The 26,011-nt window shown below is 44.9% G+C and overlaps 1 protein-coding gene across 1 annotated transcript in view; it reads right to left on the bottom strand.

Annotated features, from left to right (window-relative positions):
* Positions 1-2,478: 2,478 nt before the first annotated feature.
* The window catches only part of TRPM3 (transient receptor potential cation channel subfamily M member 3), a 550,448-nt gene continuing 526,915 nt past the window's right edge, over positions 2,479-26,011 (bottom strand). The window contains exon 28 of the mRNA XM_040419752.1: positions 2,479-4,017. Within this exon, the coding sequence (XP_040275686.1) occupies positions 2,592-4,017 (1,426 nt within the window). The 3' untranslated portion in view covers positions 2,479-2,591. The remainder of the gene's footprint in view (positions 4,018-26,011) is intronic.

The raw sequence follows: 26,011 nt of genomic DNA, 5'->3' as shown, positions 1-26,011 counted from the left end.
CCTGTTCCTCCAAAAGGAAGGACGAACAGGAGTCTACTATAGGCCTAATACAAACAATAGGGAAATCCAACACACAGAACCCAAACAAAATACAAAAGGGAAAGGAAAGACTTAACTTCAAAGAGACTACGGAACCACCAGGAACTAAGCCGAGATCCAACCATCAACAATCCAAAGGTCCAAACAGAAGCTATAAGCCTCACAGCATTGTGGGAGAAGCAACTTTAAATATGGAAGGTTAAATGACCACATAAGCAACACCTGGAGGCAAGGGGTGTGGCCATCACCAGAAACAACACAGACACCTATTGAGCCACAAGTAAAACCTGTCAGATTAAACCACGTGTTGCCAGTCTCATAGATCTCCTGCCACTCACTGTCGCCAGGAAATCCGTATGTCTCTGTACGTCCGTGACAGTAGGACACAGGAAACCTTATTGGTATGAACAAGGTGCATGGTTCGTGTCACATGTCCTGCTGATGTCAGGACACATGTCACTGCCCTAGGGCATGATAGGGCAGCAGTCACTTAACAAACCAGGAATAGGATTTAAGCAAGGGAAATAAGACAAAACTACAAATGAGGTAAATTTGAAAGAAAAAAAAACTATCCAAGGAGGAATGGAAGCTAGCGTAATTGATGAAAATACACTTTAGAGTGTAAACTAGTTTATGGCACAACCCCTTTAAAGACAAGAAGCACATTATTGTGCCAAATTCCATTAACCTGGATGTACACCTGATCTGATGATACATGTCATTACTAATGGGTTTGTCAAGTTTCAAGTTAAAATGAGGCAATGGCAGGCAATGTAGTAAAATAATAAAAGAAGCAGCAATGCTGCTCCCATTGTCCTAGCCAGGCTTTGTTTACCCGACTGCTGCGGTGACGTTGCATCATTAACACCTGACCAGTGGTGACAAACGCTTCGGGATCCAATCTGTAACTTATTTTATTTATTTACTGCATTGGCTACCATTGCTCTATTTTACTGGACGATTTCTTTAAGTACTTCAGGACGGCATGTATTTATACGATATGTGGTTAAGTACAGAGTACAGAGTTTCTAGAGCAATTGTAAATATGTTTGCAAAAGTCTGTTTAGTTGCCAATTAATGGAAAGAGGGCCCTGTGGTGTGGAATTGAAATGCCTCAAGCCTGGTAGTCCTGGGTAATGCCACCCAGAATAAAAGGGCCTGATTCTCATTTGCCCTGCCCATTGCCTTTCTATGCCATTTCTTGCATGTTACATTTTCTAACCTCGCAGTGCCTACGAAGAAGGGAGTCTTTCACCCCATTTTTATTCACAACACCAAAACTAGACTAGCTGAGGACCCCTAACATGAACTTTCATGTTCTCATGAGGTGGACAACTACTTAAAGTTGAAGGTACCCCCAATTTGGATGGATCAAATGCGGAGAAACAAAAACATTCTCATTTATGTTTTATGTGGAGTGCCCAGAAAGAACCATTCTTCTGCCCCTTGACTTCATACTGGATAAATAACCAAAAAAATAAAAAAAAGTACTTACATTTTTCAACTGCATTATTGTAAAAATTTCAGAAAAAGTTCATATTTGAAATGAAAAGTAAGTACGGGTATCCATTTCATTGTCTTTTTTGTCTTAGAATGTCGGCACCTTGACAATGATATAAACTGGCAGTGATTGCAAGATACAGAACCTACCATAGAAAAACAAGAATCACTGAAACAAAACAGTGAAGGTTAGCATACCATACTCCTCATACAAACATATAGCATCATATTAACACCGCTTATAAGCATGCGTTTACTGAGGCAACTGCATTGACAACACGTTTTAAAAAAATATATATTACATTACACCATGAAATTACATTCATCCTGAGCTTGCTTGACTGTGCTAGAATGCTCATGAAACACAAAAAGTTTATTTGGATAAATATTTTTATAGAATAACTTTCTTGTTTGTGATACAAAAGGCATATTTTCCTTTAGTTTTTCTTTCTGCTGCAAAAAGAAAAAAAGACACACTGTCATGTGGCACTGGAAGCTAATACAGAAGAGACAGGCCGGTAATCATGCCACAATTATGTTGTCATGTTTGTCCTTCGGTCATGATCAACATCGTTGTTGGCAGAACAAGATTCAGACCTGAGAGCTCCTGTTGTGGAATACATTGAACAGGACAAGAGAGGCTTTTTAACAAAGAGTAAACACAAGAGATATCAAGTACATTTTATACAGTGTGTGCTCCAATAGAAAGGTCCCTCTATGGCGTGCAAATTACAAGATGCTTCCCATGAAATCAAGGAGAGCTCATTTCATGAACTTAACATTTCAGTTTAGTAAAACAAAAACCTTGAATAGAGGCTTGATACATAAGCTGAATGACATAAAATGCACGTGAATCATATTCCAAATCCTTACGTATGAATTTGTTCGATTTAAAATCAGAAGCTATTATGCTGCCAGGTTGAAGTGATTGCTTGGCAAGTGGCTAGTGGTAAGTCCACGTTCCCCATTGTGAGGTCACTGTATTGTGATAAAAATACGATGGGTGGGCAACTGTTAAACATTTTATTTATCCAAAGAAAAACGTTTTATATCTAACTATGCTTGCTTTCAAAACTACGGAAGGCTGATGTTCTCGAGAGTCTTCTCATGGATAAGGTGTCACCTCGACTTTCAGGCCTCGATGACTTACTCCTTTGGAATGGATTTCTAAGGCTTGTAGTGTTACGCTCCCTATCAAGTTTATCACTTATTGAATAACTCTTCTTTGTGTGTTGGTACAACACATTGGGCTCCTCTGCAGAATAGCTATTTGCCCTTTCTATTTTTGGGAATGATAGGTTATTCAAGAATGTTTTTGAAGTTGAACTTTCATGAGAAGGTAAACATTTGCTTTTTCCTTCTGTATCTGGATCTTCATTATCTGAGCTTGGATGACTTAGCTCAGCTTCTCTTTCTGGATGGCAAGCACTGAGATCTTCTACTTTTTCTCTGACACATCCTGGAGATGTTGACCTCTCTGCAGTGGCCTGCGGAGTGTTGCCTACACACCTGGTGTCAATGCAGTCTGTGATACTTGTGTATTCTGCAGACTTTACAGGTACATAAAGATTGCTATAGTAGCTTTTTGATGGAGAAAACATAAAGCTTTGCGATTTTACTATAGGTGTTTCTTCTAAAACAAAAGGAGCCGTAGCAAGTAAACGACTACTTTTTGACCGCTCTAATGTCTGGTACATTGGAGGATCCAAATCCCAGGGATTTTGGCCACTTAGTGAACTTGAGTGTTCTGGAAGATACCCAATTGTGTCCATTGTTGTTCCTTCCTCAAAACTAGGATTACGACTACAACTACTGCCACAGTTGGTAAATGAGCTACAGCCTCGACTTACTCCAGATGCATCAGCAAGATGATCACCACATCCAGCATTCATTGAGCTTTCACCACAGTCCATACCAAACTGCACCTCATCCATAGCTGAAACATAAATATCTATGCAGGAAGAAGGCCTTCTAGAGTCTGGAGCTACTGACAAAGAATTAAGTGGGGAAGGAGGAGGTTTTATATCTTTTGATATAGAATGTGAACTTATAGCTCTGTGCAGACTTAATGTCCTCTCTTTAAAACCTTCACATTTTTCCAACCCACTTTTGTCCTTCAAGTTTGTTGCATAAAACGATTGACTTCTCATTCGAGGCATGAGGGTTGGAGATGTAGGAGACAATGGCTCTTCTCCAACCGGGTCTATGATATCATGTAATTTGTAAGCGTTCCCTTCTTGGCTGTTAAAACTGCTCTGCCTAATAATATAGGCTGCATCAGTACAATCTGAGGAAGTTCTAGATCTTGCTTTAGTTGTCTCTACTCTTTCAACTCCAGCAAGTTTTTCCATGGCTGTAGCCATTCTTCCCAGCATTTCTTCAAGCTGAGCAAGTCTTATATCCACTGTTTGAAGGGATGCCTTCATGAAATGTTCCCGTTCATTGACTTCCTCAAGGCGCATGGCCATATTTTCCACTCTGAGGAACAAAGTAAAATTATAGACTAGATCAGAACGAATTACATGAAATATAACATCAACAACATAGATCTTACTATAACTGAGTATTTTACAGAGACCACATATTATAATTCTACAGCTTAAATTCTTGATAATGTACATATAATGTACCCATTCATGCAGAATCAAAATAAATGTAAAAAAAACATATTAAATAGTATTATTTTGCAGTATAGTACCATAAACACATTGCTATACAATTCATACTATGTTGTTGAAAATAAATTTACTCCTGTAATCACAATTGGCTTTCCTAAGTTTTTGGAAATTTGACATGTGTCACTTTATGTGGTAATATCTTTGGAACGCTTTTACTTATCCAAGCCATTTTGATATTGTTTTCTTGTGACGCATTGTACTTCATGATAGCGGTAAATTTCAGTCAATATATATATATATTTTTTTAATCCCAAATTTACCTAAAAATAGTGACAACTTTATTTCACAGTGATTTTGTAGTAAAAAGATCACAGAGAGGCACAGGGCATTATCAATCATCTTAATGATCCATGTCTCTGCCGTCCAGAGCACGGCTTGGCACTCTTTCACGCAGCGGATTACTCACACGGCATCCGCTCGTGTTAAAGAGCCCTTAGAAGTTTAGAAGCAAATCTTGAAATTTTTCTGAAAATTTCCAAAAACCCACTTTTTTAAGGACCAGCTCAGTGTTATGGAATATTGTGACAAAATGGATACTTGCTTGTTGAGAACTATACTTTAGCTAAAATGGCGGTCAGGCACCCAGCCAACGCCTAGAACAAGAATCTTACTTTCATGCTTCATTATGTTCCTCAAGACAGTTTCTGTTCATCTCAAGCAAGCAGCTTCCCCCATCTAGAAGGGGGGAACTTCCTCTTGCACATAGATGTGACAGCAAATACAGAGTTTATAGCCAATAGAAAAGATATATATGCCACCTTACACCCCCCTCTCCTTCCTGTTCTATTTTTGATGTCCTATATACTGTCTGCTGTATTGCAATAAACCAGAGATCTTGCTTTGACCCCCAGCTGTGTGTGTGTGTCTCAGTTTGATCTTTCCATTCACATATTCATTTAACATTGATTTGGAGCAGTACATCAACCAAACTGGCAGTTTGACAAGAACCAAAACAGTTGGCAGCCCAAAGTGGGGCTCAAGGATAGGATCCCCTGATCCAGCACCCCCAGAGACCAGACGAGGAGGACCTCACTAACGGACACCGGGACTGCAGGCCCGTGATAAGAGGTAAGAAAACTGTCTTATCTTACCTCCATGTGTCCTTTGGTGTAGTCCATCTGTGCCTGTCTAAAGGAGGGGTGCCGTGTCAGCTTGGGATGTCCTTGAGGGCATGAAATAAGAACCCCATGTGTTTTAAAGTCTTGATGTACTGTGTTTAAAAACTCTGAAGACTCTGTTGACAAGTATCACTGACTGAGAGACAGAGTTCTCCTATTTGCCTGTATCGGAGTGCAGCCCGGTTGTAGCTCGGTTGTCTGACTCGATCACAGAAGGGGGGAGAGCAGTCCACAACAGCCCAGAGGTGTGCTTGTCTGAGACTCAAAACTTCATCAGGTCCAGTGATTGCTCTATACAGAGGTCTCTAGACAGCTCCAGTAGGTGCGAGAGATGATGGGACATAACGCATGGGTTCTTCCTTGATGTATTGTAGTTTATTGTTTTTAATGTGCGACCCTTTGTAACGGAAACACAGACTGATAGAAATCCAAAGGTCTTCTAAAATGCCTGTGTCAATCGGTCACCCCGGTGTTGTGACCGAAAGATGACAGAAGGGAGGAGACCGGCCAGTGTCTACCCAGAGTGTGTGGGACATTAGGATCAATGTGTTGGACGTGGTGGACCGGAGAGGCAAACGGAATGTTAAATGTTTAAACAAGTTAGAAAAAAAATGTATAACATACCAAAAGGTGGCACACTGTGCCCTGCAACGTGGCAGATGTTGTTGAATGAGAAAAGAGGGAAGTTGGAGGACGAAAAGTAAATAGATACTGTCCGTGTGTTGTTGGACTAGAGTAAGGAATTTGAAAAAAATGGGGGCAGAACTCAATTTTGATGAAAGCAGCCGGAGATACTACTGTAAACCCGGTATATTAACTGGGCGAGAGCAGCCACCTCCCTATAATGGCGCCGTCAGACAAAAAAAAAGTCTGGACTTGTAAAGTGTGCGGTCAACAGAAGCTCGCCTCCAGTAATATGTGCCTAGCCTGTGGTGCTCCACGCCCACATAACCACACCTCTGTAGTTCCCCAGCAAGTCTCATCAGTCCCCGCTACGGCGCCATATTTTCCACTGCCAACGCCCGTGGCTGGACCTTTAATCTCCATTGGCCCAGATCCCCCCGTCACCCCTAGTGTCCCGATGATAAACCCAGATGGCACTTTTATGACTCCCCGTCAGATCACAACCCCCACACCCATAATGGTGGGAGGTCAGACAGAAGAACCCGATCAAACGCAGTCTGATGAGGCGGTAGAATCTGTGTCGGGCACCCACCCCTCCCCAATTGGCACCATGGAACGAGGGTAGCCCTGCTGCACAGAACCCAAACACCGCCCTCCAGTCTCAGATTACTGCATTGCAAAGAAACATGCAAGATCTAAAGAGGGGCAATTACGAAACCCTTAGGGAAGCCCTGGCACTAACACGTCCCCAGGGCCCACCCAAATATGTGTCCTTCACCCCACAGCAGTTGTTCGCATAGTGAATCTCTTGCCAGATCCCGATACTCACCCAATGCCATTTTACAAATTTTGACCCTAGGGACCCAGAATCTGGGTTACCTTTCATAGAACAGTTGCAGAAGTGGGCAAAGGACAGACTGGCTGACCAATCCACCACTCTGCAAGACATGACGCAGGAGAAAACAGAGACCGTTGAAAAATTTGTAAAAAGAGTAAAACAAAACTATAAAGACATGGGATTCAGCCCAAATGAACCCGTGCATCTATAACTCCTAGCGCGGTCTTTTGTGGATGGCCTTAAACCAGACCTTAACAAAACCCTAATAACCTGCTGTCCTGAATGGAAGTCTCTGCAACTGGATGTGTTACAACAAATTACAAAGGGGTTAGAGAGTAACACGAAGAAAACTCATGCTGCTGTGATTGCCGTAATGTCAGGAGAAGATAGTGGAGAACACCTGCCACCTCGTGTCTGTTATGGGTGCGGCAAGCCCGGACACGTCAAACGAAACTGCCGTAGCAGACATCTGTGGCCAACCAATCAACAGCGATGGGGGGCCACTCCGCCTCCTTCATCGCAATATGACGGTGGCAAACCAGTGCAGGGAGGGGACACTCCATGTATGACTGTCTCTGCCCCTACCACCGGTCCCGCCCCTCGAGTGACTCTCAAGGTAGCAGGGAAGGAACTTTCATTCCTTGTAGACAATGGTGCAGCCCGCAGTGTTTTATGTGAGACTGCCGTACCCTCTTCCTGGCTCACTGACATTTAATTACCCTGTTAAGGACTAGAAGGGGTCGTGCAGCATAACCCCATTACCAAGCCACTCTCAGTCACTTCCCGTGGATCCTCCCGGACCAAAACCCCTCGGCTCCACCTTCCAGCAGGAGTCATGTCGCAATTTGTTGTCAGCCAAACATGCCCCTTCAATCTGTTAGGCTCTGATTTTCTTCAGAAAATCCAAGCCAACATACAATTCAGAGAGGATAGGACAGTCACCCTTGGTACTGCCCTATACCCGGAAGAAACTTGCCTCCTCATGGCACTAACAGCTCTTCAGGTCTCTGATTCATATGAGCTAGGGGATTTGCTGCAAACCATTTTGCACCTCATCCCCAATACCCTCTGGGCCAAAGGACCCCAGGATATCGGACGCTTTAATGTCCCACCAGTCACTGTGACCCTGAAGGACCCCAAGTTCCTGCCATACAAAGAGCAATATCCGTTTTCTGTCTCACAACAGGATGCTATTACACTCCAAATGCAGGCCCTCCTGCAGAATGGGGCAATCAAAATCACTACCTCTCCCTGTAACATGAACCTTTACCCAGCTGGCTGTCGAGTTTCACAAGCCACACTGCAGCTGAGTCTCCCCAAAGTTGTCTTTCTAGGTCATTGTATCTCTCAAGGTAGCAAGCACCTCACTGATGCCAGGAAAAAGGCCATCTCTGACATCCAACTCCCGGACACCCCTCATTAGCTGTGAACCTTTCTGGGGCTCATCTCCTACTGCAGACCCTGGATCCCTGATGCTTCAGTCCTAATGCAGCCCCTATATGACTGTATACCCCGCAATGCTACTACTCCTTTCCAGATGACAATGGAAGCTCGGAGAAGCCTTTCTGTCATTGAAGGCCGCTATTGCATCTGCCTCTGCTCTTGGCATCCCCAACTACAACCTTTCTTTCCGACTGTATATCATGGAACTGGAGTCCTTACTCAAACTCATGGTGGCCGCAATAGACCCCTGGGTTACTATTCTAAGCGCCTTGACCCCGTAGCCAGAGCCGCCCCTTCCTGTGTCAGAGCCGTCCATGCTGCCAGCTCTCTTCTAGATGTCACATCTAACGTTGTACTTGGTCACCCCCTCACTATTCTGGCTCCCCATGACATTTCTGCCATCCTTCAGCTTACTCAACCTAAACACCTCCCTGCACAATGCAACTTCCGACTCCAGTGTAGTCTGCTCCTGCCAGATAATGTCACCATTTAGAGATGCCACATCCTCAACCCTGCTGCACTCCTTTCTCTTCCAAGGGGGGGGGGTATACTGGAGATTCTGAAGATTTTATTGATCTACATGCTAAAGAGGATCTTCAGGAAGAAGAACTATGGACCTCAACTGATTCTCTTTACAGGGAACAAGAACATGATTACATCACAATGATGGAAGCTGAAGTAGGGACTCCACAATCAGTCCAAGACACTTTTCTGACAAACCCACATTGGACTCTCTTTGTGGACAGCTCAAGGTATGCCGATGACAAGGAGAAGTTCCATACAGGCATGGCAGTCACTAGTGAGCATGAGGTGCTGTGTGCAAGACAATTGCACCCAGACCAGTCAGCACAGGAGGCTGAACTCATTGCCCTCACTGAAGTCTGCCTCATGGCAAAAGACTCTACATATGCCTTTGGAGTGGTTCTTGACTTTGGAGTAATATGGAAAGCCCGGGATTACATCACAGCCACAGAAACCCCAATCAAGAATGCTTCAGCAGTAGCAGCTCTAATGGCAGCTGTACTCCTGCCCACCCAAGTGGCAGTGATCAAGGTAAAGGCCCATACTCGACCTGACACCTCTGAGGCCAGAGGAAATGCCCTAGCTGACCAAGCAGCCAAGAAAGCAGCAGTGGAAGTGGAAAGAGTCCAGTCAGACCAGATTATGGTAGCACAGGAAGACCTGGCAGAAAAAGAAGTCATATGGGACCTACTGAAACAAATGTAGAAACAGGCCACTCCCATGGAAAAGGAAACCTGGTTGAAAGAGTCAGCCCTTGAAGAAGAATCTGGACTCTGGACACAAGAAAAGAGTGTGCCCACCCAGAGCCCTCTATCCCCTAATAGCCTCAGTAGCTCATGGGCCCAACCACCAATAAATTTGGGTGGCCCCAGGAATCACACCGGTCCTGGTAAAAGATACCCAGTCTTGCCTCATCTGTGCCGAATGTAACCCCGGCAGAACCGATCCCACGCCCCGGAAATGTCTCCCAGAGGCCTTATATCCCTTTTAGAGGATACAAATCGACCACATCCAGATGCCAATGTGCCGAGGATTTCAATATGTGCTAGTAGTGATAGACTTGTTCTCTGGGTGGCCAGAAGCCTACCCCATCCGAAACCAGACAGGTGAAGAGGATACGAAGGGTATGCCCAGGGGATTCGCTAGGCAGGGGAAAGTCTACAATCAAGTCTCCAAGGGGGGACTGTTATGGAATATTGAGACAAAATGGATACTTACTTGTTGAGAACTATACTTTAGCTAAAATGGAGGCCAGGCACCCAGCCAACGCCTAGAACAAAAATCTTACTTTCATGCTTCATTATGTTCCTCAAGACAGTTTCTGTTTATCTCAAGCAAGCAGCTTCCTCCATCTAGAAGGGGGGAACTTCCTCTTGCACATAGGTGTGACAGCGAATACAGAGTTTATAGCCAATAGAAAAGATATACGCCACCTTACATCCCCCTCTCCTTCCTGTTCTATTTTTGATGTCCTATATACTGTCTGCTGTTCCGCAATAAACCAGCTGTGTGTCTCAGTTTGATCTTTCCGTGCACGTATTCATTTAACATTGATTTGGAGCAGTACATCAACCGAACTGGCAGTTTGACCAGAACCAAAACAACTGTTGGGCTTACATAGTAGAAACCACCCATAAATGGCCCCATTTTAGAAACTACACCGCTCAAGGTATTTGTGGCGAAACCAACCTCGCCACAGTGTTTTGGAGAGGGCTGTTTGCCAGCCTCCTGCTCCAGGATTATGGCCCATACTAACTTTGAAGGAGAAGACAGACCGGCCGCACAGCTTAAATCTGTGAAACTGTTTTGGGCAGGAAAGCTATGCTTGCGGCCGGCCAAATGTGACTTCCATGGAATTCGGGAACCCCTGCTCGGATCTGGGTGATTTTTGGATATGTTGTTCACCCAGATCAGAGCTATCCATGGATGTATACATTATGGGGATGTGTGGGGTTTTGAGGTGTTTTCTGTGTGTTGGGAAAAATGTGTGTGTTCTGTCTGGTAGGGATTAAGTTAGCCCATTATGCTTGGTAATTGTATTTTGTGGATTGCGTCTCAGACAATGCCAGTGTGTTAGTTAATTGCGTCTCAGACAATGCTCATTGTATTTTGTTGATTGCGTTGCAGACAGAGGGAAGGGGATTTTGTGTACAATTGCTGGGAAGGTTTCAATACTGTAAATGCATGTGATTGGCTAATATATAAACTGTCACAGTCTTTTACCAGGGCCCCAGGGGGAGTGTCCCTTGCTTGGAGACCTGCATAAAAGGCTGAAAAATAACCCATTAAAGGGTTTCTACCACTTCGTTTTCACATAATTAGCTTTCAGACACTAGCGATCCGCTAGTGTCTGCTCTACCAAACAATCCTAATATAATAGCTTTTGGGGCAGCCGTTTCGCTAAAAAAAGAACTTATATTGATATGCTAATGAGCCTCTAGGTGCTATGGGGGCGTCATTAGCACCTAGAGGCTCGGTCTACCTTCACAACAAACTGCCGCCGCCCAGCGCGTCCCTCCAGCCCGCCCATCTCCTCCGGAATGCGATCCTCCCTGTGAGGGTATGTATTCGGCGCATGCGCAGTGAATGTCTGACCGCTTCCCTGCTCAGACATCTCCACTGCGCCTGCGCCGATGACGTCATAGTGCTCCGAGGAACAGGCGCAGTGGAGATGTCTGTGCAGAAAGCGGTCAGACATTCACTGCGCATGCGCCGAATACAGACGCTCACAGGGAGGATTGCATTCCGGAGGAGATGGGCGGGCTGGAGGGACGCGCTGGGCGGCGGCAGTTTGTGAAGGTAGACCGAGCCTCTAGGTGCTAATGACGTCCCCATAGCACCTAGAGGTTCATTAGCATATCAATATAAGTTCTTTTTTTAGCGAAACGGCTGCCCCAAAAGCTATTGTATTAGGATTGTTTGGCAGAGCAGACACTAGCGGATCGCTAGTGTCTGAAAGCTAATTATGTGAAAACGAAGTGGTAGAAACCCTTTAAAGAGTTCCTGCTTTACCCCTTTATGAAGTCTTGGCTCATGTTTGGGGATGGGATAACTACACTCTTGGGATTACTATATCATAATACTCCCCTGAGTATAAGCTCTTGTAAGAGCTTGTTCCTGCTCTCTGGATCCCTGAGAGGTTCACCCACTGGAGCCTGGAGCCTTGTCGTAGGTCCAGGGTGGGTAGGAGACGGCGAGACCTCAGCCAAGCTTCGGCGGTTCGTGGGGTCTGCAGCGCTTACGGTGTCAAGTGGAGTGCTTGGAGTCCTCGGGAAGCACTAGGAGCATCTATCAATGGAGGTACCCGGTCGGGGTGCTAGGCGTTCCGTTACAGTATTTAAAACTGATTTTACAAACTTTGTTAACCCTTTAGGTGTTCCACAAGAATGAAAGGAAAATGTAGATGAAATTTTTTGAATTTCACTTTTTTGGCAGATTTTCCATTTTAATCAATTTTTTTCCGCTAACATAGCAAGGGTTAACAGCCAAACAAACTCAATATTTATTGCCCTGATTCTGTATTTTACAGAAACACCCCATTTGTGATCGTAAACCGCTGTATGGGCACAGAAGAAAAGGAGCGCCATATGGTTTTTGGAGGGCAGATTTCACTGGGATCATTTTAAGTTGCCATGTCACATTTGATGCACTCCTAGAGTAGAAACTTCAAAAAAGTGACCCCATTTTGGAAACTACAGGATAAAGTGGCAGTTTTGTTGGTACTTTTTAGGGTACATATGATTTTTGGTTGCTCTATATTACACTTTTTGTGAGGCACCGCTTTTATTTTTTGTTTTTTAGAATGTTCATCAGGCAGGTTAGATCATGTGCTATTTTTATAGAGCAGGTTCTTACAGACACGACAATACCAAACATTCAGTTTTACATAATAAAGCATTTTTTTCTGGGATGAGATGACGGTTTGATTGGTACTATTTTAGGCTGCATATGACTTTTTGATCGCTTGGTAGTACACTTTTTGTGATGTGAGGTGAAAAAAAATGGCCTTTTTGACAATGTTTTTTTTTTTTTTTACGGTGTTCACCAGAGGGGTTAGGTCATGTGATATTTTTATACAGCAGGTTTTTATGGATGCGGCGATACCTAATATGTATACTTTTTTTTATTTATTTAAGTTTTACACTTTAAAACCATTTTTTCGAAACAATATGTCTCCATATTCTGAGAGCCATAGTTTTTCTTATTTTCTTTAGCGATTTTCTTAGGTAGGGGCTCTTTTTTTGTGGAATGAGGTGATGGTTTGATTGGTACTATTTTGGGGTGCATATGACTTTTTGATCGCTTGGTATTACACTTTTTGTGATGTAAGGTGACAAAAAAATTGCTTTTTTGACACAGTTTTAATTTTTAATTTTTTTTACGGGGTTCACCAAAGGGGTTAGGTCATGTGATAATTTTTATATAGCAGGTTGGTATGGATGCGGCGATACCTAATATGTATACTTTTTTTTTATTTAAGTTTTACACATTAAAAGCATTGAAAAAATAAATAAATAATGTTTTAGTGGATAGCACATGGATGAATTGTGTGCATGAGGGATAGATTACACTGGGGAATGAAAGAAAGTAATTAAATTTGTAATATTAACAATTAAAACATACTAAACGAATGGATATGCTTAGCTAAGAATCAGCTGCATGGGATTAGACATTCTATAGAATGTATTTAAACTGAACAAAAATATAAACGCAACACTTTCGGTTTTGCTCCCATTTTGCATGAGCTGAGCTCAAAGATCTTAAACATTTTCTACATACACAAAAGACCCATTACTCTCAAATATATTTCACAAATCTGTCTAAATCTGTGTTAGTGAGCACTTCTCTTTTGCCGAGATAATCCATCCCACCTCACAGGTGTGGCATATCAAGGTGCTGATTAGACAGCATGAATATTGCACAAGTGTGCCTTAGACTGCCCACAATAAAAGACCACTCTGAAATGTGCACAGTTTTGCCTTACTGGGGGGTGGGGGGAATCAAAAAACCAGTCAGTATCTGGTGTGGCCACCATTTGCCTCATGCAGTGTAGCACATCTCCGTCGCATAGAGTTGATCAGGTTGTTGATTTTAGCCTGTGGAATGTTGTTTTCTGCTTCCAGGAATTGTGTACAGATCTTTGCAATATGCGGCCGTGCATTATCATGCTGCAACATGAGGTGATGATCATGAATGAATGGCACAACAATGGGCCTCAGGATCTCGTCACGGTATCTCTGTGCATTCAAAATGCCATCAATAAAATGCACCTGTGTTTGTTGTCCATACTATACAGTACAGACCAAAAGTTTGGACACACCTTCTCATTCAAAGAGTTTTCTTTATTTTCATGACTATGAAAATTGTAGATTCACACTGAAGGCATCAAAACTATGAATTAACCCATGTGGAATTATATACATAACAAACAAGTGTGAAACAACTGAAAATACGTCATATTCTAGGTTCTTCAAAGTAGCCACCTTTTGCTGTTCAGCTGTGTATCCACCTGACTTCTCCTCAACGCCACTGATGGTCCCAACCCCATTTATAAGGCAAGAAATCCCACTTATTAAACCTGACAGGGCACACCTGTGAAGTGAAAACCATTTCGGGGGACTACCTCTTGAAGCTCATCAAGAGAATGCCAAGAGCAGTAATCAAAGCAAAAGGTGGCTACTTTGAAGAACCTAGAATATGACATATTTTCAGTTGTTTCACACTTGTTTGTTATGTATATAATTCCACATGGGTTAATTCATAGTTTTGATGCCTTCATAGTCATGAAAATAAAGAAAACTCTTTGAATGAGAAGGTGTGTCCAAACTTTTGGTCTGTACTGTACGCCTGCCCATACCATAACCCCACTGCTACCATGGGCCACTAGATCCACAACGTTGACGTCAGCAAACCGCTCACCCACACAACGCCACACATGCTGTCTGCCATCTGAAAACCGGGACTCATCCGTGAACAGAACACCTCTCCAACGTGCCATACTCCATCGAATGTGAGCATTTGCCCACTCAAGTCGGTTACGACGATGAACAGCAGTCAGGTCCAGACCCCGATGAGGACGACGAGCATGCAAATGAGCTGCCCTGAGATGGTTTCTGACAGTTTGTACAGAAATTCTTTGGTTATGCAAACCGATTGTTGCTGTAGCTATCCGGGTGGCTGGTCTCAGACGATCATGGAAGTGAACATGCTGGATGTGGAGGTCCTGGGCTGGTGTGGTTACACGTGGTCTGCGGTTGTGAGGCCGGTTGGATGTACTACCAAATTCTCTGAAACGCCTTTGGAGACGGCTTATGGTAGAGAAATGAACATTCATTGCATGGGCAACAGCTCTGGTAGACATTCCTGCAGTCAGCATGCCAATTGCACGCTCCCTCAAACTTTGCAACATCTGTGGCATTGTGCTGTGTGATCAAACTGCACATTTCAGAATGGTCTTTTATTGTGGGCAGTCTAAGGCACACCTGTGCAATATTCATGCTGTCTAATCAGCACCTTGATATGCCACACCTGTGAGGTGGGATGGATTATCTCGGCAAAGGAGAAGTGCTCACTAACACAGATTTTGACAGATTTGTGAACAATATTTGAGAGTAATGGGTCTTTTGTGTATGTAAAAAATGTTACAGATCTTTGAGTTCAGCTCATGCAGAATGGAAGCTGTAGCACTTTATAACTTAAAGGGCATCTGTCCGCAGATTTGTATCTATGAAACTGGCTGACCTATTACATGAGCTCTTGGCAGCTGAGGGTATCTGTGTTGGTCTCATGTTCATATGTGCCTGCACTGCTGAGAAAAATGAAATTTTAATATATGCAAATGAAGCTCTAGGAGCAACAAAAGCGTTGCCGGTACTCCTAGAGGCTCAGCTCTCTCTGCTACTGCCATGCCCTCTGCACTTTGATTGACAGAGCCAGGCAATGTAAATGTGACCACACCTGGCCGTGACTTCTCCCAAGGTCAATCAAAGGGTAGAGGTCACTGCAGTTGCAAAGAGAGCTGAGCTTTTAGGAGTAACAACAACACCCCGGTTGCTCCTAGAGGCTCATTTGCTTATATTAAAACTTCATTAAATAACCTTTTAAATATCTATTTATTATTTCACAATTAAAAACACTAATATCAAAGGATCTCACACATTAGGAAGGGGCACATCACACATCTGTTTATAACAGGAGTGTCACACAAAACACCCTATATCAGAGGAAATTCCTGGTAACCACTGAAATAGTAACAGGCATAGGAGATGTAAAGTTTCTTTTACACAGGGCAATTATCAGGCATGAACACTCGTACAAATGCTTGTTCCTGATAACTGGCACATGTAAAAGTGCAGCCGATACACTGATGAACTAGTATTGTTATTGTGGACACCTAAATCATCTTTTCTGAGCCTCAGATCGTGCTGTAAAATCAGAAATCTTCTACCCAGAAACAACAAATTCATATAGGGATAAGTGATCACCTGTCCCCATACTCAGGGCCGGGAAATCAGGTAGGCAAGGGTAGATGCTCACCTAGGGCGCCACCTCGCTACCAGTAAGAGAAGGCATAATCAGGGCCTCATCTGCAGCTGTTCAGCCCACTAGGCCTGAAGCCCATGAGACAGTAGAGCGGCGCAAGAGGTTGCAATGACATCACCGTGATCTCCTGCGCTGGGTCTCACTTGATCATGTCATTGTGCGAAACCCAATGCAGGAGTGGTAATGTCATCGCGACTGCCTGCGCAGGGACGTGGCAACTCAGGCTACAGATCGGAAGAGGTCTGTGGCCTGCATCGCAGATGGCGGCAGGGAATGGGAGTGAAGTGAGTGTTGTTTTTTTTTTTATACTAAACATTGGCAATTTGGCACTGCTGGGGGCACCAAAGAAGTAGGTGGGGTCGTGGAGCACTATATATACCTGGCACTACAGGGGGGCATTATCTACTGGCACTACAGGGGGGGGACGACTTATCTACTGGCACTACAAGGGGAACATTATCTACTGGCACTACAGGGAGAGCATTATATAATGGCACTACAGGGGGGGCATTTTATATATATATATATATATACATACACACTGGCACTATAGGAGCATGAAGGAGCTTTATATACTGGCACTATGAGGGGAGCATTATATACTGGCACTACAGGGGGGGTGGAGGAGCATTATATACTGGCACTACAGGGAGGCTGTCACGAGGGTATCAAGAGCCACTTCTGACTCCGTTATACCCGGGGTCAGGAGGTCGCAGCGGGTGGCTGCGCGCTCTATATCTAAAGATCACGTTGTTTCTTAGTGATTGTTTTCTGTGTTTGCCTTGCTATCCTTTTTGTCTCAATCAGGGATCCGTAGCTTCTCCTCCTCAGCTGTTTCTTGTCTGCCACTCCCAACCTCCTTATATTCTCCCCTCACACTTCTCTAGTTGCCAGTTATAGAGCTTCCTGCCTGGACATCTATACTGACCCACTGGAGTTGTGAATCCTGGTTGTCGTTCCAGAGTGCTACCCTCCGGATCCCTGTTGGGCTTCTTGTTGTCTCCTGTTGTCGCCCACCTTGGATTATATGTTGAGTTTGTATTGTCTGTCCTTCCCTTGGTGTTTTCCTTTAGAGCTAGTGGTGCGGACTAGTGTTCCCACCGCCCTGTTCACTATCTAGGGCTCAGCTTAGGGAAAGCCAGGGCTTTAGGCACGTGATCGGCGTACGGGTGAGGAACCCGTCTAGGGACGTCAGGGCAGCCAGGTGCCAGCCGCTAGGTGAGTCAGGGGTCACCACCTTCCCTCTCACTTGGGCAGGGCCTTCCTTGTTCCCTCCCTCTGCGTCACGTATGTGATAGCCACGCCGACGGTGATATTATAACTGGCCTTTACTTTTTGAGAAAAAAAAAATAAAAAATTTTTTTGTTGTTTTTTTTTTCTCTACTTAGAATCCAATAAGGATCCTATTGCTGCCTTGGCAAAACAGCTTCAAGGCCTGTCTTTGGAGGTGTCAGGATTGAAGGCGTCTGTCCTCCAACAACAGCAGCAAATGCAGCAGACCGCACCCCCAGCGGTTGCTATGGGTAACCAGGTAGTTACAGAACCCAAGGTTGTTCTTCCTGACAGATTTTCTGGGGGAAGGGACAAATTTGCGACGTTCCGTGAGGCCTGCAAATTATACTTTAAGTTGCGCCCTTACTCCTCAGGTAATGAAGAACAGCGGGTAGGGATTGTCATTTCCCTGCTTCAGGGGGACCCACAATCCTGGGCGTTCTCGTTACCCCCTGGTTCCCAGGCTCTCCGGTCAGTGGAGGGATTGTTTGGGGCTTTGGGTCTCATATATGATGACCCTGACCGAGTCGCCCTGGCTGAGTCGAAGTTACGGAGACTCCTACAGGGAGATCGGTCAGCAGAGGAATATTGCTCAGAGTTCCGTAGGTGGGCTACGGATACTCAGTGGAACGACCCGGCTCTCAGGAGTCAGTTCTGCTCTGGGTTATCTGAAAGGGTTAAGGATGCACTGGCGCTGTATGAGACCCCCCTTTCCCTTGATGCTGTTATGTCCCTCTCTATCAGAATAGATAGGCGTCTTAGGGAGAGATCGAAAATTCCTGAGCAATTGGTTACCTCTCCCAAACAACAATTAGTCTGTACTGACTTAGATTAGCCTATGCAGCTAGGCGGAACTTCTCGTCAGGTCCGTCCTCCTGAGGTTCGCCGTAGGGGGGGGGGCTTGTTTTTTCTGTGGGGGGAAGGGTCATTTCATTAATGTCTGTCCCTCCTTTCTCAAAAACAAAAGACCGTCGGAAAACTACTAACCCCAGGCTGTGCGGAGGATGTCAGCCGGGGGGTATATGTTTAGTCCATACGAACATCTCAATTTGTGTTACCAGCGGTTATTGTTTTTGGTGTTAAGACGGAGTCTATTTCTTTTTTTCTAGACAGTGGAGCAGGGGTAAATTTGATAGATGCCCATTTTGCCCGCACTATGGGTTTGTCTCTCTGTACGCTGCAGAGACCTATTCCCGTATTCGCTATAGATTCGGCTCCTCTGTCTCAGAGAAACCTCACCCACATTGTTCATAATTTACACCTTCGGGTAGGGGACCACCATAATGAGTGTCTTTCATGTTACGTTCTGGAGGGCCTTCCCTCTCCTGTGGTATTGGGTCTTCCCTGGTTGGTAGCGCACAATCCAGTGGTGGATTGGCAGGCCAGGGAGATATTGGAGTGGAGTAAGCATTGCAGTGAGAATTGCTTAAATAACAATTGCTTAATCGCCTCCATAGCTTCCCTACCTACATTTATTTCGGACTTTGAGGACGTTTTTTCTGAAAAGGGTTGTCAGAAGCTACCACCTCATCGTCCTTATGATTGCCCGGTTAACCTGATTCCCGGTGCAAAATTACTCAAGTCCAGGTTGTATAATCTTTCGGGTCCCGAGAGACAAGCCATGAAAGATTATATCTCCGAGAGTCTGGCTAAGGGACACATCAGACCCTCTTCTTCACCCGTGGCTGCAGGGTTTTTCTTTGTTAAAAAGAAAGATGGGGGCCTGCGTCCTTGCCTAGATTTCCGTGAGCTAAACCAGATAACCATCCGAGACCCATACCCTCTTCCTCTCATTCCTGACCTTTTTAATCAGATTGCGGGTGCTAGGTGGTTCTCCAAACTTGATCTTAGGGGGGCCTACAATCTGATTCGTATCAGGGAAGGGGATGAGTGGAAGACAGCTTTTAACACCCCTGAGGGGCATTATGAAAATCTAGTTATGCCTTTCGGTCTGACCAATGCCCCCGCTGTCTTCCAACATTTCGTTAATGATATTTTTAGTCATCTCATCGGCAGGTTTGTAGTCATATACCTAGATGATATCTTAATTTATTCGGCTGATCTGAAAACACATGAGGTGCATGTCAGGCAAGTACTGCAGGTCCTACGGACGAATAAATTATATGCGAAAATTGAAAAATGTGTCTTCGCCGTTCAGGAAATACAGTTCCTGGGATATCTATTATCTGCTTCAGGTTTCCGTATGGATACTGGGAAGGTCCAGGCAATTTTAGATTGGGATCTTCCAATAGAATATGACATATTTTCAGTTGTTTCACACTTGTTTGTTATGTATATAATTCCACATGGGTTAATTCATAGTTTTGATGCCTTCATAGTCATGAAAATAAAGAAAACTCTTTGAATGAGAAGGTGTGTCCAAACTTTTGGTCTGTACTGTACGCCTGCCCATAGCATAACCCCACTGCTACCATGGGCCACTAGATCCACAACGTTGACGTCAGCAAACCGCTCACCCACACAACGCCACACATGCTGTCTGCCATCTGAAAACCGGGACTCATCCGTGAACAGAACACCTCTCCAACGTGCCATACTCCATCGAATGTGAGCATTTGCCCACTCAAGTCAGTTACGACGATGAACAGCAGTCAGGTCCAGACCCCGATGAGGACGACGAGCATGCAAATGAGCTGCCCTGAGATGGTTTCTGACAGTTTGTACAGAAATTCTTTGGTTATGCAAACCGATTGTTGCTGCAGCTATCCGGGTGGCTGGTCTCAGACGATCATGGAAGTGAACATGCTGGATGTGGAGGTCCTGGGCTGGTGTGGTTACACGTGGTCTGCGGTTGTGAGGCCGGTTGGATGTACTACCAAATTCTCTGAAACGCCTTTGGAGACGGCTTATGGTAGAGAAATGAACATTCATTGCATGGGCAACAGCTCTGGTAGACATTCCTGCAGTCAGCATGCCAATTGCACGCTCCCTCAAACTTTGCAACATCTGTGGCATTGTGCTGTGTGATCAAACTGCACATTTCAGAATGGTCTTTTATTGTGGGCAGTCTAAGGCACACCTGTGCAATATTCATGCTGTCTAATCAGCACCTTGATATGCCACACCTGTGAGGTGGGATGGATTATCTCGGCAAAGGAGAAGTGCTCACTAACACAGATTTTGACAGATTTGTGAACAATATTTGAGAGTAATGGGTCTTTTGTGTATGTAAAAAATGTTACAGATCTTTGAGTTCAGCTCATGCAGAATGGAAGCTGTAGCACTTTATAACTTAAAGGGCATCTGTCCGCAGATTTGTATCTATGAAACTGGCTGACCTATTACATGAGCTCTTGGCAGCTGAGGGTATCTGTGTTGGTCTCATGTTCATATGTGCCTGCACTGCTGAGAAAAATGAAATTTTAATATATGCAAATGAAGCTCTAGGAGCAACAAAAGCGTTGCCGGTACTCCTAGAGGCTCAGCTCTCTCTGCTACTGCCATGCCCTCTGCACTTTGATTGACAGAGCCAGGCAATGTAAATGTGACCACACCTGGCCGTGACTTCTCCCAAGGTCAATCAAAGGGTAGAGGTCACTGCAGTTGCAAAGAGAGCTGAGCTTTTAGGAGTAACAACAACACCCCGGTTGCTCCTAGAGGCTCATTTGCTTATATTAAAACTTCATTAAATAACCTTTTAAATATCTATTTATTATTTCACAATTAAAAACACTAATATCAAAGGATCTCACACATTAGGAAGGGGCACATCACACATCTGTTTATAACAGGAGTGTCACACAAAACACCCTATATCAGAGGAAATTCCTGGTAACCACTGTAATAGTAACAGGCATAGGAGATGTAAAGTTCCTTTTACACAGGGCAATTATCAGGCATGAACACTCGTACAAATGCTTGTTCCTGATAACTGGCACATGTAAAAGTGCAGCCGATACACTGATGAACTAGTATTGTTATTGTGGACACCTAAATCATCTTTTCTGAGCCTCAGATCGTGCTGTAAAATCAGAAATCTTCTACCCAGAAACAACAAATTCATATAGGGATAAGTGATCACCTGTCCCCATACTCAGGGCCGGGAAATCAGGTAGGCAAGGGTAGATGCTCACCTAGGGCGCCACCTCGCTACCAGTAAGAGAAGGCATAATCAGGGCCTCATCTGCAGCTGTTCAGCCTCAGCCCACTAGGCCTGAAGCCCATGAGACAGTAGAGCGGCGCAAGAGGTTGCAATGACATCACCGTGATCTCCTGCTCTGGGTCTCACTTGATCATGTCATTGTGCGAAACCCAATGCAGGAGTGGTAATGTCATCGCGACTGCCTGCGCAGGGACGTGGCAACTCAGGCTACAGATCGGAAGAGGTCTGTGGCCTGCATCGCAGATGGCGGCAGGGAATGGGAGTGAAGTGAGTGTTGTTTTTTTTTTTATACTAAACATTGGCAATTTGGCACTGCTGGGGGCACCAAAGAAGTAGGTGGGGTCGTGGAGCACTATATATACCTGGCACTACAGGGGGGCATTATCTACTGGCACTACAGGGGGGGGACGACTTATCTACTGGCACTACAAGGGGAACATTATCTACTGGCACTACAGGGAGAGCATTATATAATGGCTCAAAGCATTGCAGTGAGAATTGCTTAAATAACAATTGCTTAATCGCCTCCATAGCTTCCCTACCTACATTTATTTCGGACTTTGAGGACGTTTTTTCTGAAAAGGGTTGTCAGAAGCTACCACCTCATCGTCCTTATGATTGCCCGGTTAACCTGATTCCCGGTGCAAAATTACCCAAGTCCAGGTTGTATAATCTTTCGGGTCCCGAGAGACAAGCCATGAAAGATTATATCTCCGAGAGTCTGGCTAAGGGACACATCAGACCCTCTTCTTCACCCGTGGCTGCAGGGTTTTTCTTTGTTAAAAAGAAAGATGGGGGCCTGCGTCCTTGCCTAGATTTCCGTGAGCTAAACCAGATAACCATCCGAGACCCATACCCTCTTCCTCTCATTCCTGACCTTTTTAATCAGATTGCGGGTGCTAGGTGGTTCTCCAAACTTGATCTTAGGGGGGCCTACAATCTGATTCGTATCAGGGAAGGGGATAAGTGGAAGACAGCTTTTAACACCCCTGAGGGGCATTATGAAAATCTAGTTATGCCTTTCGGTCTGACCAATGCCCCCGCTGTCTTCCAACATTTCGTTAATGATATTTTTAGTCATCTCATCGGCAGGTTTGTAGTCATATACCTAGATGATATCTTAATTTATTCGGCTGATCTGAAAACACATGAGGTGCATGTCAGGCAAGTACTGCAGGTCCTACGGACGAATAAATTATATGCGAAAATTGAAAAATGTGTCTTCGCCGTTCAGGAAATACAGTTCCTGGGATATCTATTATCTGCTTCAGGTTTCCGTATGGATCCTGGGAAGGTCCAGGCAATTTTAGATTGGGATCTTCCTGAGAACCTTAAAGCCCTACAACGGTTTTTGGGTTTCGCAAATTTCTATAGAAAGTTCATTAAAAATTATTCAGTGATCGTTAAACCCCTTACTGACATGACTAGGAAGGGGACTGATTTTTCCAAATGGTCTGACGCCGCTAAAAATGCATTTTCCTCTCTAAAAGAGAGGTTTACCTTGGCACCTGTTCTAATTCAACCTGATGTCTCCCAGCCTTTTATTGTTGAGGTAGATGCGTCAGAGGTGGGAGTGGGGGCTGTATTGTCTCAGGGTCCGTCTCCTGGCAAATGGCGCCCTTGCGCTTTCTTTTCCAAAAAATTATCTTCTGCAGAGAAGAACTATGATGTTGGAAATAGGGAACTGTTGGCGATTAAGCTGGCGCTTGAAGAGTGGCGTCACTTCTTAGAGGGAGCAATCCACCCCGTCACGGTGATTACGGATCACAAAAACCTTCTGTACCTAGAATCGGCTAAGCGTCTCACCCCTAGACAAGCTAGGTGGTCGCTATTCTTTACCAGATTTAACTTTGTAATCACCTATCGTCCTGGGGCAAAAAATACCAAGGCAGACGCGTTATCTCGTAGTTTCCCTGGAGGGGGTAATGCTAGTGATCCGGTACCTATTTTACAAAAAGGAGTGGTTGTCTCTGCTGTACACTCTGTTCTAGAGGGAAAGGTGTTAGAGGCCCAGGGGGACGCCCCGGCCTCTTGCCCCTCAGAGAAATTGTTTGTACCGTTAAACCTGCGTCTTGAATTATTAAAAGAACATCATAATTCGGCACTTGCTGGGCACCCGGGTAGTAAAGCAACCTTGGAGCTATTATCTCGTCGTTTTTGGTGGCCAAGGTTGCGTCAGGATGTAATGGATTTCGTGTCTACTTGCTCTACTTGTGCACGCGCGAAAGTCTCTCATACACGTCCAGCAGGGTCTTTATTGCCTCTTTTTATCCCCAATAGGCCATGGACACATCTGTCAATGGATTTCATCACTGACTTACCGTTGTCTGCGGGTAAAACAGTTATTTTGGTAGTAGTAGACAGGTTTAGCAAAATGGTACACTTTATTGCGCTACCCGCACTTCCTAATGCTAAAACTCTTGCTCAGGTGTTTATCAGTGAAATCGTGAAGCTTCACGGGGTCCCTTCCGATGTGGTTTCGGATCGGGGAACCCAGTTTATTTCTAAGTTTTGGAAAGCTTTTTGTTCCCGTTTGGGGGTACACTTGTCCTTTTCCTCAGCTTTCCATCCTCAGTCGAATGGACAGACTGAGCGTACCAACCAAAACCTAGAAACATACTTAAGGTGTTTTGTGTCTGAAAACCAAGAGTTGTGGTCATTATATTTACCGTTAGCTGAGTTTGCCATAAATAATCATTATCAGGAGTCCACTGGCAAGTCACCATTCCTTGGTGCATACGGTTTTCATCCCCAATTTTGTACTTTCAAAGAGGGGGGGTCTTCTGGGGTTCCCGAAGAGGAAAGGTTTTCTTCATCTCTTTCTTCGGTATGGCAGAAGGTGCAAGTTAACTTGAAAAAGATGAGTGGTAAATATAAATGCATGGCCGTTAAGAAACGGTCGCCAGGTCCGGACCTAGGGGTGAATGACTATGTGTGGTTGTCTACTAGGAATATTAAGTTGAAGGTTCCCTCTTGGAAACTGGGCCCTAGGTTCATTGGTCCTTATAAAATAGTAGCCGTCATTAACCCTGTGGCTTTTCGCCTGGAGCTACCTCAGACTTTTAAGATCCATAACGTCTTCCATAAATCGTTACTCAAGAAGTATGTTCCACCTCTAGAACCATCACCGCTGCCACCTCCTCCTGTTATTGTGGATGGTAATCTGGAGTTTCAAATAGCCAGAATTGTTGATTCTCGTCGGGTCCGCCGCTCTCTTCAGTATCTGGTGCATTGGAGGGGTTACGGTCCCGAGGAAAGAATGTGGGTTCCAGCGTCAGAGGTAAACGCCAACAGGTTAATTCAGGCTTTCCATGCCTCTCATCCGGAGAGACCTGGTCCTGAGTGTCCGGAGGCCCCTCGTGAAAGGGGGGGTACTGTCACGAGGGTATCAAGAGCCACGTCTGACTCCGTTATACCCGGGGTCAGGAGGTCGCAGCGGGTGGCTGCGCGCTCTATATCTAAAGATCACGTTGTTTCTTAGTGATTGTTTTCTGTGTTTGCCTTGCTATCCTTTTTGTCTCAATCAGGGATCCGTAGCTTCTCCTCCTCAGCTGTTTCTTGTCTGCCACTCCCAACCTCCTTATATTCTCCCCTCACACTTCTCTAGTTGCCAGTTATAGAGCTTCCTGCCTGGACATCTATACTGACCCACTGGAGTTGTGAATCCTGGTTGTCGTTCCAGAGTGCTACCCTCCGGATCCCTGTTGGGTTTCTTGTTGTCTCCTGTTGTCGCCCACCTGGGATTATATGTTGAGTTTGTATTGTCTGTCCTTCCCTTGGTGTTTTCCTTTAGAGCTAGTGGTGCGGACTAGTGTTCCCACCGCCCTGTTCACTATCTAGGGCTCAGCTTAGGGAAAGCCAGGGCTTTAGGCACGTGATCGGCGTACGGGTGAGGAACCCGTCTAGGGACGTCAGGGCAGCCAGGTACCAGCCGCTAGGTGAGTCAGGGGTCACCACCTTCCCTCTCACTTGGGCAGGGCCTTCCTTGTTCCCTCCCTCTGCGTCACGTATGTGATAGCCACGCCGACCGTGATAGAGGCATTATATATATATATACTGGCACTCCAGGATGGGGGCCATATACTGTATATAAACTGGCACTACGGGAAGAGGCATTAGATATACTGGCACTACAGGGGAGCATTATATATTAGCACTACAGGGGGAGCATTATATACTGGCACTACAGGGGGAGCACTATATACTGACACTACAAAGGGAGCATTATTTACTGGCACTACAGGGGGATGGAGGAGCATTATATAGTGGCACTACAGGGGGAGCATTATATATTAGCACTACAGGATGAGCA

This window comes from Bufo bufo, chromosome 2, assembly GCF_905171765.1.
Source record: "Bufo bufo chromosome 2, aBufBuf1.1, whole genome shotgun sequence".
In the NCBI taxonomy this organism is placed as follows: Eukaryota; Metazoa; Chordata; class Amphibia; order Anura; family Bufonidae; genus Bufo; species Bufo bufo.
The sequence above is the reverse complement of the archived record's forward strand: the minus strand, read 5'-3'. Positions and strand labels throughout refer to the sequence as shown.